We start from the raw sequence: 15,503 nt of genomic DNA, 5'->3' as shown, positions 1-15,503 counted from the left end.
AAAGTGTATCCTCTCCAGCCTTGGAGAGCTTTAATAAAAAAGGCCCATTTATCTGTATTTATATTAGAAGATTTCAAAGGGTCGACCGCTGGAAGGAGAGTAGATACTATAGATGCCAACTCCTTTGCAAATCTGTTATTTAACATATTAGGCCATAACTGCTGGAAAAGATCCTCTTGGAGTTAAAGAAAAGATACCTCCCATATCCCTATCTTTATTTGTGAGGTCTATATGGGAAGAATAGGGATCAGACAAACTGAAATGTCAGAACTCTTGGTGAACAGAATGGGACCTGTCTGGAAAACCCAATCCCTGCAAGTTATGATGGAGCGGGCACAATGGGGCTATGGTCCTCACATTGCCACCTTCCCCAATGGAGCACCCAGAGTAGAAGTCTTGTCTTTCCTTGGCCCTTGCTGTACATATTTAGAATATCTTGGCATAAAATATACTTCTCAATGCAGGAAAGGAGGGTATTTTCCTTACCTTCACTTGCTGTTCCAAGCCTTGTAGCATAATTTTCTTCCCAGACGGGTTTATTATTCCGACACGTACATGGGCCACGCCATTCACAGGTTCACCATACACATACCTTAACAAGTCACAAGATAACAAATCAGCAAGGCAAAAATAATAACGTAGGATTAGCAGAATATTTCATATCTGTGTTGACCTTCACATTTTGTGGTTCCCCCAACCTCAATATCCCACTATGGGACTCATCCGTGATGGAAGGGGTTGGAAGTACCAGAACAAGCGAATGGGGAACACAGGCATTCCGACACTACGGGAAGTGTTAAATTCTGAATAAAACAATGGGGACTGCATAAGCAAAACTGTAAGCAACACGAGCAACCACTTGGTCATTTTACGTTGACAAGGTGAAAATATGTTGATTTAGGGACAGTATGGCATTTATTGTTTAATTGATACGGCAACATTGCCATGCCATTGTAATACAGATGTCTATGGAATATGTGTTAATTCCTGCAGCATTCCATAGACACAGGCATGTGAAAAATTCTACATGGAAACAAAATACAACCAGCATTTCTATAATTCACTAAAACCTTGAGAATACCTACAAGTATTTCTCTCAAGTTTTCTTTAGCACAACCATGAACATAATTGGATTTAAAGATTACCTTGCTTCGACTTTGACTCTGAATTCTGCTTTATTTATCTGGAAATATGGAAGTTCAGGTATGATCTTCACTTCAAAATTGGGCAGAACTGTAAAAGAGAAACAAATTGAAGACAATAATCAGTAAAAATGGAGAAATGAAGGCTTCAAAAGACTCCATTGCCTTATCCAAACATGAGAATTAGTTCCAAATCCGAAGATCACATCTCAGCCAGGATATGATGGTGGCTAAACTTCCTCTTAAATTGGCCTTGGGTTGTGTTGGTGATTGAAAAACTTACATTATGAGCGACTGTACAGTTCCATACACACGTCAGATAATGGTCACATGAGATGAACAATTGTGCTGATCTCGAGCAAAAATCTGTGTACATTGGTCCCTCAACATGGAGGATGGATGAATGAGAGCGGTTTTCTAGTGTTGTGGTTGTCTTGCACAAGAATTGCAGAATATAGGGAGCAGAATCATGAGGCCTACTTGTACTTCTTTGATGCCTAAAAAACACTTACAAAAATGTTGGCTGAGGGCTATAACTGGCCTCCAGATTGGGCACCAGGGGTGCAGAGAAACAATAGCGGCAGCAGACCACTGCCCATCGGTTGCCTGTTAAACCCAGATTGATGCCATATGGACGTGGGGCCCCCACCAGGGAAATGCCCAGAGATTGTCCGTCTGAACAAAGCTTTATGTTCTGTGTTGCCACTGAACTTACCATACTTTTTCACTTCAAATTCTGCAGTAAAATTTGATTCTGGAGCTGAGCTGTAATAGGCTGATATTGTCCACACCCCGGTACTAAAAGAAAACAAAAAATATTACATGACTTACTTGTGCTCAACTTGAGCTCCAGCTCAAAAATTCTATTACCAGGGCAGATAAAGCCACAAACCAATGACTGACAATTGGCTGCAACCTTAAAACTGCACTCAAATCGCACATAGAAGACACAGTTTTTACAGTTTTGTAAGCAGTAATAAAGTATTAAATGTATTTATTAAATGCAAGCAGTCCCTGGTATCAGCCACTTGTGGCAAGGCTGGAGGGTGAGCAGAAAAAGCAGTACAAGGAGTCAATCAGTTCAAGTGCTAATAAGAACAAGACAGAGAGTTGATCACTGTGCTGCTTCTTCCATCACTGTCCAATCACAGGCTGGGAGTAGGTCCAGGCTGACCAGAGCTTGGAGGGTTGAATGATGCTGGCCATCAGACTGAGGACATCTAGTGGTTGAAGAAAACACTGCAGGGGAAATCTCTGGATTTGAGCTAAACATTCAGCAAAAACTATTTTTGTTTTTAATGGACTTTAATTTTTTCTTGTCATTTTGGTTGGGGTTTTGAGAAATTTTAATTTTAATTAAAAAAGGAATTTGTATTTGTGTCCATCCAGTCTTGGGGCCCCATACAGCATAGACGGGTGGAAAATACCACATTATCAGCTACCTGAATACCAATTATCCCTCCCCAGCCTGCTGATTGGACAGTGAGGAGCAACAGGAGACTTAGAAGGCTTCTTTCTCCTCCTCTCATTCATTGTCAGCTCCTTTAGATGTTTAGCACATGGGATTGGCTCCCAGTTCTGCCCCCCCCCTCCTTTGTCAGTCTGCACCAGAGTGGAAAACATAACATTGAAGAATATTCTTCATTTAGTATATTGATATATAAAAAATGAAAAACAATGGATTTGGGATTTAATGTGGACCTCTAATCAAATGTTCCTCCCTTTTTCATGTTAATGGTGAGTAAGGTTTCCCACGTGATATGTAAGTCTAACACTCATCTGCTTGTATCATCATAAGAATGGCGCCATCTTTATTCAGATCCTCAGCAGGGGTCTACTTTTTGGGTGGGAGGCTGGAAAGTGCAAACAAAATATAGCTTACGTTGAAATATCCGGAATCATAAACTTGTCGGTCACAACTGAGTGTAAGGAATGCTTCTGACTCTTTCTTACTTGGAATCCTTCTGCATTCTACAAAAAACAAATCCAGATATGATATCACAAGTTGGAGGGCAACCCAATTTCTGCTGCAGCCTGATAAATGCTTATTTGAAGGTACAGACAAAGTTTCCACAAAGGATCAGCACATGTAATGTCCTGTCTGCCTCACTTACCTGACCAAGACCACCCTGGTTGATGGAGATGGTTGTAGCTCCAGGTTGCCCAGCCTTGGTGTCTCCAGCACCAAGGCTGGGCAACGTCGGGATCTGTTGTTGCCACATTGGTCATTCATGCTGAAATCATTCTCTTGCTTTTCCATTCCAAACCCATTCATACTCATCTACCTTGTTCTACCCCAACTGCTCCATCTCTAAGACAGAGCTGGGAGTCCAAACCCTGTTTAAGATCCATGTGAAATGTTGGAGCTTACAAAGGATCTGATGCCACAACCCTTGGCCATGTTCAGGCCAAGGAATGGGCCACTTAGATCGCAAACATTTCACCATAGGAGAAGGTCACATGGTAATCAATACCGGAAGTAATGAGTATTTAATGAAGGCTTTTAAGACGTATTAATTGAAGAAGCAATAGAAGAGGGCATGGAGAAGTCCAACTTAATGAGTATATATTTATATATATAATATATAAATATGTATAAATATATTTATTAAAGCTCTCCAAAACTGGAGAAGATAGACTTTCATGAAAGAACCTGGGTGATCCAGCAAACTTAGACTGAATCTGGTCCAGGATCAAAAACTATTGAAAAATAATACCAAAGTTTTAAGAAATCCATTCCAGGTTTGCAGGTCCATCTTCTAAAGTTACCTTCTCCAGTCTTGGAGAGCTCTAATTAGTCAGACCCAATGGGTTTGATGGAAAGTGTGTTGGAGTAGCAGGATGTTCTAGCCCCCTCTTTTTGCTCTGAATTGGAAAAATAAATGGTTTTTAGGATACCCTTCTCTTGAATGATTTCTAGATGTTGGAGCCATCAATGGAGGAATATTAAAGTTTCGGAAGATGTGATTAAACATTCAAAATGAAGTTTTTAGTGGCACAATGAAGCTTTAGGATACACGCACCTCTAGTGATATCTCAAACTGCCTTTAGGAAAACCCAGATAGCAGAAATCCCCGATATGAAGAAAAGGGATTACTCACAATTACTGTGCTGGTAACACTTTCTTCCGAAGGTCTCATCATGTGGTCCAAAGTGAACACTCGGATGTTAACTGGAGAATAAAAAAACAACAGTGAGCTACCCAACTCCCCCTTACAATGAACCTGTGCTTTGTCCATACAGAGCTCCTACAGGCTCATATGTATGACACAAATGGACTGAACCAGTACACTGCCTTCTTAGAACGGAAAGGTATTCACATTTCGTATTTCAACACGTATCCCCAAATACAAGGATTTCCCTTGGGCAGATCCATACAAACCATTCCTTGATGCCCTAAAACCAAAACATTCATCCAGTGCAAGTAAAACCTAATATAAGAATGCCAATTTGGGATATGTGATGGAATGAAACATGTTAAGGATTTCCTTCATGTTAAGGCGATTTCTTGCTGATCCCAGATCAGTTTCCCTCTCTATCATGACCTCTGTTTACAACGCGTTTGGAGCAGTGAATAACACACAAGAAGCTCAAGCATGTAGTTATATCACTTCTTCTCAATACTTTAATATCACATCGTGGTTTATATAGTCAGACAACAAGGTGGAAGACACTTAGTAGTTAGTCAATAACAAGAAACTTAATTAACTTCGCTGAGCAGGATGTTTCAAGGTAAGAAGCTTCAAGGTAAGGATGGAGCAAATATTGACCTACGGATAAGGAGGATATAACTAGTTTCGACACAACTCAATTATCTGCAAAATATAGCAAAAAACACAAAAACAACTTAAATTCAAAACTCAGCAAAGTACACTACTTACACTTCAGAAGGGTTCCCGGTACTACATTTTAATGAAAGACAGACATAGATAGAAGAGGAACATGGACAAAGATCATTAATAGATACCAGATTCTTTGGGGGTGTAGACGGTCTTGTCGGTCTGGATGAAGATGTAGCCTCTCTTGTAGGAGTAGGGTATGGAGACAACTTTTGGGTTTCCACCCAGGGCGGCACTGGTCATAACCAGCTGGACATACCTGCTGCTTCTTTGCTCGTCCAGCTTACATGTCGTGGCTCTGATGGGGGTTAGCTGAGGGAAGAAAATTAATGGTGAGCTGCCAACAGAAATGACTCCAACAATCCTAAACCAAACTAAGCGTGTCCTACATGGATATGTTCAGCACCGGATTAGAAGAATTCCCCCAATTTGATACCTTCCTGGCCTATTCTCATTCATCAGTGCATGTCTGTGCCTTTCTCACATTTACCCATTCCTCTCTGCAATCCTAAATAACCATTCTCAGACATGGCGCCCAGTTGAGTGTTAACCCATATTCCATTGTAAAATTAGGCAACAGGCAACTGTGTGCACACCTAGGAATGAAATGATAATAAAAAAAGTTTGGAAACCAGGTTTAGGTATGTGATCATTGTGACTCTTAAAAATCCCAACAACACATAATTTTGCAAATTTTACAAATCATATTAAGCAATCCCCAGACCTCCCTGACCACATTCCTGGCCTTTCCTGTCATTCACAGCTGCCAGCCTCAATAAATAATTGGGAACCAGTTAGTGTGGTTTATGATCATTTTTCTCAAACCTCTTCTGACTCCAGCTATCAATTAATTCATTCATCTATTGATTGATCAAGCTTTACTGTAAGGAAAGAGCATGCATATTGGTTTCGGCTCATGTGCGTGCTCATTATTCTATTCACATGTGTGTGAGCATCCATGAGCAGGCGTATGCACGCATGTATGCACAAATGTAGTAACGCATGTGCACATTCCTCAGCCAATGCAGGGCAGCCTTTTTAAATAAAGAGTCCTGCCTGTTGCTTCTGACATTAGCCCTGTATGCACCCAACTTAACTCATGTTTTGGATTACCTGTAGCTACCTGGGTTATACCCTGATCGTGCTTTTGGATTACCCTTTTATTACCTTTGAAAGGACTCTGTTACAGCTTGGCTTGTTCCTGGATCTGCTTTGTCTCCTGCGTTGTAGACAATCTACCCACACTTTGCCAACTCCTGCCTGTGACCTCACCGCCATCTGTGTTCCTGTACCTCATCCACTTGCACTCGTGCCATCCTGGTGCCCAAAACTTCATGTCAACCACACCAGCACCTCCGGAGCCAGATTGGCTACAGAGACTACCCTTGTCACATTGGACATCCACCAGGTACAGAACATTTACACAATGTTACTGTGACATGTGACTCTGCACATTCTTTGGATGAGACAAGTACAAAGTCTTTCAGAGATGGTGAGTATCGGATTGGATGGGGATAGGAGAAACCTTGGAATAAAGTAAATGATAGCCAACCAGCAAATCAGAGATGTTACGTGTTGAGGAAAGGTACCAGATAGGTGTATAACCGGGTACTTAAGTAGGGGTAATAAAAGAGTTTGTGCTTAAATTTTGGAAACTGCATCATATTTAGGAACAAGAATTATTCACAGCAGTCAAACAAATGTCACAACTTCAATCTCTACAAAACTCAGCTGACCCTTCCTGAACTGGTTGCCATTTATGGTAAACTGAGTAATACATCACAAGAAAGAAATCCGATTATTGCAAGCCTGCTGTGCTTTGACCTCTCATGTTTATCCATGCAGTTGCACAATAATTATACACAAGGTTGGACTGGCTCCACCATCGGCTTTACTGAGAGTCCAACTCAAAGGGCATCAATAGACTTTGTTTCACTGGTATGTTTGCTATCTGAAGATTATCCCATCATAGTGAAAGAGATGAAGACAGAAAGTCTAAACCAGGGAAACAAACACTTGCTGTGATCAGAATAATTCAGTTGGTTTTTGTCAACATGGAAGAGAGGAGTGGTGGGCTGAAGCCTAGTTTTGGAGAGGTACAAGTCACCATAAATGTTACAAAAGCCTCTTAAATTACCAGTGGAAAGAATTCCCCCTACAGTGGTGGCTATAAAATCAACTTTATAGACCACCAAAAACATAACTGGAGTCATGCAGATGGCTCTACCAACTGGTGTTGCCCCATGAACTACCCCAGCATCATCAAATGGAAGGTCAATCTTCAAGTTCAAGGAACCCCAAGCAACCTCTGGTGCAACCCTGGTTGGGAATGGCTGTTAGTCAGAAGGTCACTGTTTGGGTTGGTTCCTAAAAACTAGTGCAACCATCACCTATATTTGGAATTTTTATTTGCAGGTCCTAGACACTGTGCCTACAAGTGCATGCTGGGAAACTTGGAAGCACATGGGTCATCTCACCTCTATGGTCTGTTTACTGATATGGTTGTTCCTTGTGTTCAGAGTTAATTGGTAACGATCTGTGCAATCCGCCATGGTCCTCTGATTACGTAGGAACATCTGTACTCCAACATTATCTGGCACCTTGGCATCCTGGGGCCACTCCATCTGCACCCACACATCTTCTTTGACACCCACATGCAGGAGGCGTGGTGCAGTAACCAGGAACCTGAGGACAAGAAAATTCCAATCATTATATGGCACTCCATAGCATGATAAACCAGTCACCATTATTGGGACCACCGCATGCAATGATCCCTGTAAGGCCATGTATTTCAGATCTGTATTCAAAAAGGATTTTAAATAATGAGTAATTATGTCCAAAGATTCACATTGGTAAGTGAACAGTCTGCATTTCTTTAATAAATCAACCCCAATGACCAAAACATGGAACAGCAAGCACGTTATAATGGTAAATGTCCCATCAAAAGTGATACGTTTGACTTAAAGACAATGCTCTATATTTTTCACCTGAGCTTTCTCCATCTGTGTTCCACCCACAAGATTTAAGTTCCCTTTTTGGATACTTTAAATTTATTTTGCATTGCTGAGATTTCAAGAAGGACAATGGGGATATGGATGGACAAAGCTGAAAACCCCGGAGATATCCCACTCCTGGTTCAGTAGGAAATCTAAATATCCAGTTGTTTATTCAGCTCAGAATTATCCTTCCATAGCTAAAATATTATTACTGTGGCAGAGAAAGTTTAGGGAAATATATTGAATTTTTAGGAAAAAATGTAATTCCTCTGTATCCCCCGTTCCTGATGATGGTGACTCTAGGACATCCATCGGCTTCTAGTCCTGTACTGCATAGGCTGGGCTTGGAAAGCCAATAAAACGCTATAGGCTTTAACATTCTCGCAGCTGATTGGCTTTACTGACCTAATGGCTAACCTCTGAGGACCCAGTTTGCCTACCCCTGGTAAATGGCAGCAAGTGCAAAGGCTTCACAAAGCAAACCGCATTGCAATAAAATATTTTGATATATAATAATAATTAATATTAATGACATTGTAAGTGATTAATTAGATATTGATACAGAAGAAAATGAGTCTGATACTCACTTTGGGGTCTGCGCCATGGTCATGCAAACCATGGCCGCCCATAGCAGGCAGCTGAGGAGAAGAGACGGTCCCATGGTGCAGTGACAGACTGAGCTGGGCAGGCAGAGGGCATTTATTTAAGCAGAAGGGGCTGGACAGAGATAAGGGATGAGAGAAGTCAGGAGGTAAACACTGAGCACTGGATAGAAAATGAAAGTAGAAAAATGTCATTATGCTTTGTTGGCAGATGCACATTATTCCTGGTATACATGTTTGCATGACGGCTTAGTGAAAAGGAATTACACAAGGGGACTGAAATCCTATACATGGGGGCTGGTATACCTGCAGTGGATTTTTATTTCTGAAGAGGGGGGGCTTAAAAAAAATTTTTTTTTTATAACCTTTATTTTTATTTATTCCTTTTTGCCTGTTACATAATGATTGAAAATGAGAGTAAGTGACAGATTCTCTTTAACTAGACATCAGGGTTCTTTTAGATCTTTTAGACCAGCAGTCGCCAACCGGTGGTCCGCGGCTCCGCCCGGTGCGCTCCCAGTGGGGCCAGAAGAAGGACCCCGCTGGGGAGGCGCACTGGCCAGAGCTGCGGACCATGATATTCTTCCATCTCAGGCTCAGACCACGACCCGGACCGGGTAAATTTAGTGGTCCGCAGGTCCGAAAAGGTTGGCAACCACTGTTTTAGATCTTTGTGTTATTCTGCTGATTGAGGTCAATCCAGAGTGGCCCCAGTGAAGTGCTGAGAGCAGAGCTGTTCCAGGTTCATATTTTATAGGGAAGATCAATAAATAGATGTTCACTGATCTCCCACAGTTCTTCCTCCTGACACCCACCATGGAGGTCCCAGCCACCCGGGAGGACAGATAAGCCAAGGGCTTGCTGGGGTAAAGAGGGGCAGGTCACTGTGTGGACAGCATTCACCATGTAGAAATGGTCAGTGGGTTTTAGGGCTTCATCACTTCTGCTATAAAAGCCAATAGTATAAAAGGTAAAGAAACCACTGGCTGGCATAGTGGCTTCAGCAGAGAAAGGGTTCAAGTTAAACACCTTGAAGAATGCAGGAGAAAGCAAAGTGACGGAGTTACATAAGTGTACTGCTTCTTCTTTCACTGTCTGTCTGTCCCCAGTGGAAGTGAGATCTGCTTTCCTCCCCTAAAAAAATCTTTGCAAATGTCAAGACTGGATGAACAAAAATATCAATCCTTTCAGCAGGTGAAATATCTCTCCTTCATGTGTTTCATTGGTAGTATTTAGTTGTTTTCCTTGAGTTAAGAATTAACTCAGATTTCTAAAAATGATACACAGTGGGCACTTTCCCTGTCTGTTACATCGAGTTCAAAACTTTGCCCTTCTTCCACAGTGTGTACACATGCAATATTTACTGAAAATGGTCACGTGATTTTAGAGAAGTCAAGTTAAAAATAAAGCTTTAACCAACAAACTCGACAGAACAGAAAAAATCCCCATCCTGGCTGATTTGATGGCAAGCCGAGTGTTGTGCCAGTTATTAGCATGTCTGAGATCAGGTAATTGTTAGGTATTGTGGAAACCCTAACCTCTATTCATTGTCTTGAAACTGAATCTATTCTTTCACCAGTGTTGGGTCTTAGTGCTAACTCCACCTACTTATCCAATGGCCACCTGCTAGCTCCATCCTCTCAAAGTGTTGGATATTTTAGAAGCCCTGATCTTTAAGCAATTTTGGGTCCAGGTACTAGGTAGATCGTTTCACCAGTGTTAGAGCTAGATGATAATTGCGCCCATTCATTCAGTGCTAACTCCATCCTCTCAAAAGTGCTGGGTATCACAAAAGCCCTTACCAGTGTGGGTGTCAATGCTAGATTTCCCCTTTCACCAGTGTTGGGTATTGTGGAAGCCGTAACCTCTTGGACCTCAGTGCTCAATATACCCGCTTATCTGTGTTGGGTCTTAATGCTATCTTCACCGGTTCATCCATTGGCCACTGATGTCTCCGACCAGTACAAAGTGTTGAGTATTGTGAAAACCGCAACCTCTAGCCAGTGTTGGGTCTATCACTAGAAATATGTGACTACTATTGTGTATCAGTAACAGCACAATCCCCTCACCTCTGTTTTTGGTAAATACGTCTCCCTCTCGTCAGTGTTGGGTCTGCTCTTTTACCCATTGCTAGCACCACCCTCACGCCAGTGTTGGGTACCGTTAAAGTCCCAAACTCTAACTAGTGTTGGGTCTCAGTACAAGATGCTTGCTTTCAGCAGTGTTGGGTCTCAGTGCTAACTCCACTTGTTTATCTAATAACCACTACTAGCTAAATCTTTGTGAATGTGTTGGGTAACATGAAGGATCTAACCCCTAAGAGTGTTGGACTCAGCTCTAGATCCACCCTTTCATAGGTCCTAACTACACCTGTTTAGGCAATGGCCAAGCCTCTCATAAGATTTGGGTATTGTGAAAGCCCTAACCTGTGGTAATAGATTGAACTTTTTACCATTGCTGGGTCCTACTGGTAGCTCCATCCGTTTATCCAATGGCCATTACTATCTCTATCCTCTCAAAAATAATGGGTATCATAAAATCCATGAACTCTAACCAGTGTGGGGTATCAGTGCTAACCTAACCAGTTCATCCAATGGCCACTGCTAGTTCCATCCTCTCAAAAGTGTTTTGAAAGCCTTAAACCCTGTTAGGTCTTAAAAACTAGGTCCCAGCCTTTCTCCAGTGTTGGATACAAAACTAGCCTCCAAACTATTTTCAGTCCTGGGCCTCATTGCTAAACCCAACTCCTTGGTGTACTGTCTTATCACTAACCCTACCTCTGGTTAGTTTTGGTAACCCTACCCTATAGCCCAACCTTTTTTTTCTCACTTTGATCAACACTCACTCATTATTTCCTGAACTGAAAACTATTTCCTAACCCACAAACATACACAAAAGAAAATGACACAAATGAATCAAGCTCAAAACTTCATTGGACAGGCATACCACTATAGGCTTCACCTTCATAACATAGAGTTACCCAGTTTGTAGCCCCCATGAAGACTTATTTAGGTAATCATTTTGAGAACTATTGTTAGGAAAGTGCCCATACTCTTTTTTTCTCATACCTCATGCATATTGTGATTTGTAGTTTAACCCCCAAGGGATGCTTGTTAAACCATTGTCTGTAGCAACCAATCAGATATCATGTTATCTAAAAAACATTGTCCCTTATAAGTTAGGTTGAGTATTTGTTTCATTATTGCAATAATTTTGTTGGCTCATTTTATTTTCATTTTATCATTGTTTTTTTCTCCCAGTCCGTCCCATGTGATAGATCAGAAGATCATTCTTCCACCAAGATATCTATGTATCACATGGACGATGATTTGCTGCAGGCTGCGAGGCGGAGAGAATTATAAGATATATTTAGTCTTGTGCTTTAATTTTTAAGTGAAGTAAACCAGAAAACCTGGTAAGTTTTACATTTTTTAATAATAAACGTTTACTGTCTGTAATTTTCCACTAAAGTGTACCTGTCACCTGTTTGTCAGATGAGTAGTGATGAGTTCTAGAATCATGCCTCAGCGCTGTTGTTAGATCCAATAGCATGAAGTAATTTGATTTGTTATTGCTGTGTTTTCTGTAATCCAAGTTGATAAAAAAGATACAAATGAATATATCTCAGGATGTGTTACCATCATGCCTTCAGGAAAGGACTCTGTACATCCCGAAATGTGTGGGCTTTTTTTTACATTGCTGTTTTTTAAAACAAAGAGGTGAAAATTATTTCTGCAGAAGTGCTGGTGACTATGTTTCTTCATGTGGTATATGCTTTGCACCATCCATTGCTGTCACTCCGAGCACCCTTTAATTCTATATTGGTCTTTTTTTGTAAGGAGTTCTGTCCTTACTACAGACTACCCAATAGAAAGTGTCCATGCCATGTACAGAAATTACTTCCTTGCTAGACTGACTTGACACCCCTATAGAGGCCCCTGTTGACCAACGATGGCCCTGGGACCTCATGCAACTCCCTATGTCAGCCCATGTGTAACTCTAAACGTTGTCACAGAGAGAAGTTCTTACCCTTTTCTTTACCTGGAAGGATGGCTTATTCTAACCAACTGCAACAAAAGAAGTGTCAGGGAAGGAGCACTAGGAATGCGCTTCCCTCCTTTACTGTTTACTCATGGATGACTGTCTACATAAGTGGTCCCCAACCTTTTGGATGACGGACTACTAAATTTACAGGCTCTGGACCTCGCATGCGCGGGGAGCTGTGTGTCACTTAACCTCCCTAGCGGTTCATTTCTATCCGGTTTTATATGTCTAAAAGCGGTACATTGTTTTTCATGAAAATTTATTTTACAGTAAAATATATTAGTATGAGTATAATAAAGTTTGAAACACAAAATCATTTAAAAACAATAAATTGAATAAATTAAAAAATCTATATATTTAAAAAAAAACTAATTTTTTTAAATTTAAAAAAAAATACATATTATACTCATACTATTATATATACTGTAAAATAAATGTTCTTGAAAACAATGTACTGCTTTTACACATAAAAATTCTATGTATTGCATTTAATAGTTATTTTGTATTGAATGCAATACAAATAGATTTTGAATTTCCCGCCCCGGCCGGCCAGGACGTACACACACACCGTCGTCACCGGGAACTCCCCCGGTGACTCATTGGATGCAGAAGCAGGCAGAAGAAAGAAGACGGAGATCGCGGTGCTGGGCGGCGCGGGATCAGGTAAGCGCTCTATTTACTAACCTTCCCTAAGTGTTCCATCCCCAAGTGTAAATCGCGGTTACCACTTTTAGCGACTTTTTTCTACCCCGCTAGGGAGGTTAAAGGGGAAGAAACTTATCCCAGAGTGACTTCATGATGCCAGAACCCGCCCATTCTCCCATCACAGGCTTAGACCACAATCCGCACACCTCCCTGAGCCTGCGATGCATACGGGGACATGGTCCGCGGCTCTAGCCAGTGCGCCCCCCCCCCAGCAGGGTCCTTCCCCTGACACCGCTGGGGGGGTGCACCAGCCAGAGCCACTGACCACAAAAATTTTCTCGCTGACCACAGGTTGGGGACCACTGGTCTAGACGGTATGGGGGACAAGTCTTACGACAGATGCTGTCATCCAAAAATCCTATAAAAATTTAGAGAATAACTTTCTGAAAAAAAAAAAAACATTGATAAAAGCGTAAAAATAATACCCCGGATCTGGTTTTCTGTAGGTGCCATTGACATCATTGTGGCTCACCATTGCACTCCTGACCACCTGATCCCTGAGTCCTTGTTTGCTCTCATAAGGAGAAGGAAACGTGTAAACATAAAAATTCCCTTTGCCATTAAATTTCCCTTATCTGCCTAACAATACCCAAACTTGGGCCAAAGTTAATTATGAGTTTGCCCGATCCCCCAAATTAACCTCTTCTTTGCCAGACTCTTCAGGACCCCCCAGCCTCTCATCATCCATCAACTGATCTCATGTGCTTTTAATAGCAACTCATAAAAATGTCCTTACAGTGCCCCCCTCCCCTTCTTCATTGTCCGATTTCCTCACAATTTTCCTTTCTCACGCACCTCGCCTCGATATTGCGTCTCCCCGGGGAACAATGAAGTCATCTTGGTGATGACATTGGCCTTGTCATTAGCGGCTGAGGTAATGAGCATTCTGTCATTGTCACCTGCTGAAAGAGGACCTGTCATCTCTCCTCTGGCAGTGTATGAGGACACTAAATATGGTGAGGAAGCGGAGTTCCCTGAGATCTATCGGTGCTCTTTCAATCATCGCCGTCTTTCCTATTTCCTCTCTGGGGGATATAATTGGCTGATGTTATAAACACTGTAAACCAAACCGCGCTTGGAGCCGGTCCAAGTTTAGCACGGAGCAGCAAGCAGGTTCAGATATAAATGTTACTCGTACAAAAACATGATTTTGTCCCAATGAAAGTCTATAAGAGTAAATTATTTGGCATTACAGATCATACGGTAGGAAAGCTTTTGCCCCCCATTCACACCTTTATGATTTATTGAATGTGTGCATTGCAATGTGCATTAATGCATGGGCACAGCTTTTTCATTGTTTTATTCGTGGTAGTGCACCCGAAAAGTGCAGAAGACTTATCACCCAAATTCTCTACGCTTTTCGCAGACATATCTGCTTTCTCAGGAGGGTAAAGGCAGGACGGGACCTGCCACTAGATCAAGAGAACCAGCTGCTGGCACCAGCGCTGCTTTTTTAGGAAAACACGTTTGACATGGAGCTGCAGTGAGCAGTAATAAACTGCTGAATGCTGTCCCCATTTATTCTCTATGAGGCTGCATTGGGGGAATGCTACATGTAGCGCTCCCCTGAGGCAGCAGGTTTACTGGCATGAGGAAGCAGTAACAGCACCGCACCGTAACCTCACCACCAGTCTGAACAATGCAAAAAGGAAGAATAGCTTATATCAATCTGCTAAACATGTGCAAACCATCTCCCGCCAAATGCGATGTCTGCAGGCAGCAAAAAATATGAAGGGGGAGAGATGGTGACTGACTTCACTGAATCCAGGATGGGAATGGGCTCCATTACAGTATAGAAAAGTGTAAATCGCCTACACCAATTGAAATCTAGAATTCATCCAATGCCACTGGATCAAGTCCTAATAGGTACTTTCATAATGGAGGCACCTGTCCTAGTGACAACTAAGAGGGGATTTCCACTCACTTTAGAGATTCGCTTCTGATTATGTCTCCAAAATAACAATGCTGTTAACAGTTAGAAATATGTCAGGGGGAGATGCGGAATTTGAGGGGAAACAAAAACTTCATGACGGCCCGTAACTCCAACAACATGAAACTTGCTTGTGCCTCTGCCATCACAGCTTCTCAAAATTTTTTAACAAAATCGAAAAGACCTGATATTTGCACAGTTACATACTAAGATATTAGGCTGTCATATGCCCCCACACTCATTTT

At 41.7% G+C, this 15,503-nt stretch overlaps 2 protein-coding genes across 2 annotated transcripts in view; one reads left to right on the top strand and one right to left on the bottom strand.

Moving 5' to 3' along the window:
- Window positions 1-8,694, bottom strand: part of LOC140343835 (complement C4-B-like) — a 47,976-nt gene extending 39,282 nt beyond the window's left edge. Inside the window, exons 1-8 of the mRNA XM_072430726.1 lie at window positions 8,565-8,694; window positions 7,459-7,666; window positions 5,110-5,293; window positions 4,244-4,314; window positions 3,025-3,113; window positions 1,858-1,940; window positions 1,146-1,233; window positions 487-592 (exon numbers count right to left, since the gene is read on the bottom strand). Of these exons, the coding sequence (XP_072286827.1) occupies window positions 487-592; window positions 1,146-1,233; window positions 1,858-1,940; window positions 3,025-3,113; window positions 4,244-4,314; window positions 5,110-5,293; window positions 7,459-7,666; window positions 8,565-8,638 (903 nt within the window). The 5' untranslated portion in view covers window positions 8,639-8,694. The remainder of the gene's footprint in view (window positions 1-486; window positions 593-1,145; window positions 1,234-1,857; window positions 1,941-3,024; window positions 3,114-4,243; window positions 4,315-5,109; window positions 5,294-7,458; window positions 7,667-8,564) is intronic.
- A 1,375-nt stretch (window positions 8,695-10,069) lies between these two features.
- EGFL8 (EGF like domain multiple 8) overlaps window positions 10,070-15,503 on the top strand; it is a 31,297-nt gene continuing 25,863 nt past the window's right edge. Inside the window, exons 1-2 of the mRNA XM_072430606.1 lie at window positions 10,070-10,087; window positions 11,840-11,994. The gene's annotated coding sequence lies outside the window, so the exon portion shown is untranslated. The remainder of the gene's footprint in view (window positions 10,088-11,839; window positions 11,995-15,503) is intronic.

The sequence above is a fragment of the Pyxicephalus adspersus genome, chromosome Z (genome assembly GCF_032062135.1).
Source record: "Pyxicephalus adspersus chromosome Z, UCB_Pads_2.0, whole genome shotgun sequence".
Taxonomy (NCBI): domain Eukaryota; kingdom Metazoa; phylum Chordata; class Amphibia; order Anura; family Pyxicephalidae; genus Pyxicephalus; species Pyxicephalus adspersus.
The sequence above is the reverse complement of the archived record's forward strand: the minus strand, read 5'-3'. Positions and strand labels throughout refer to the sequence as shown.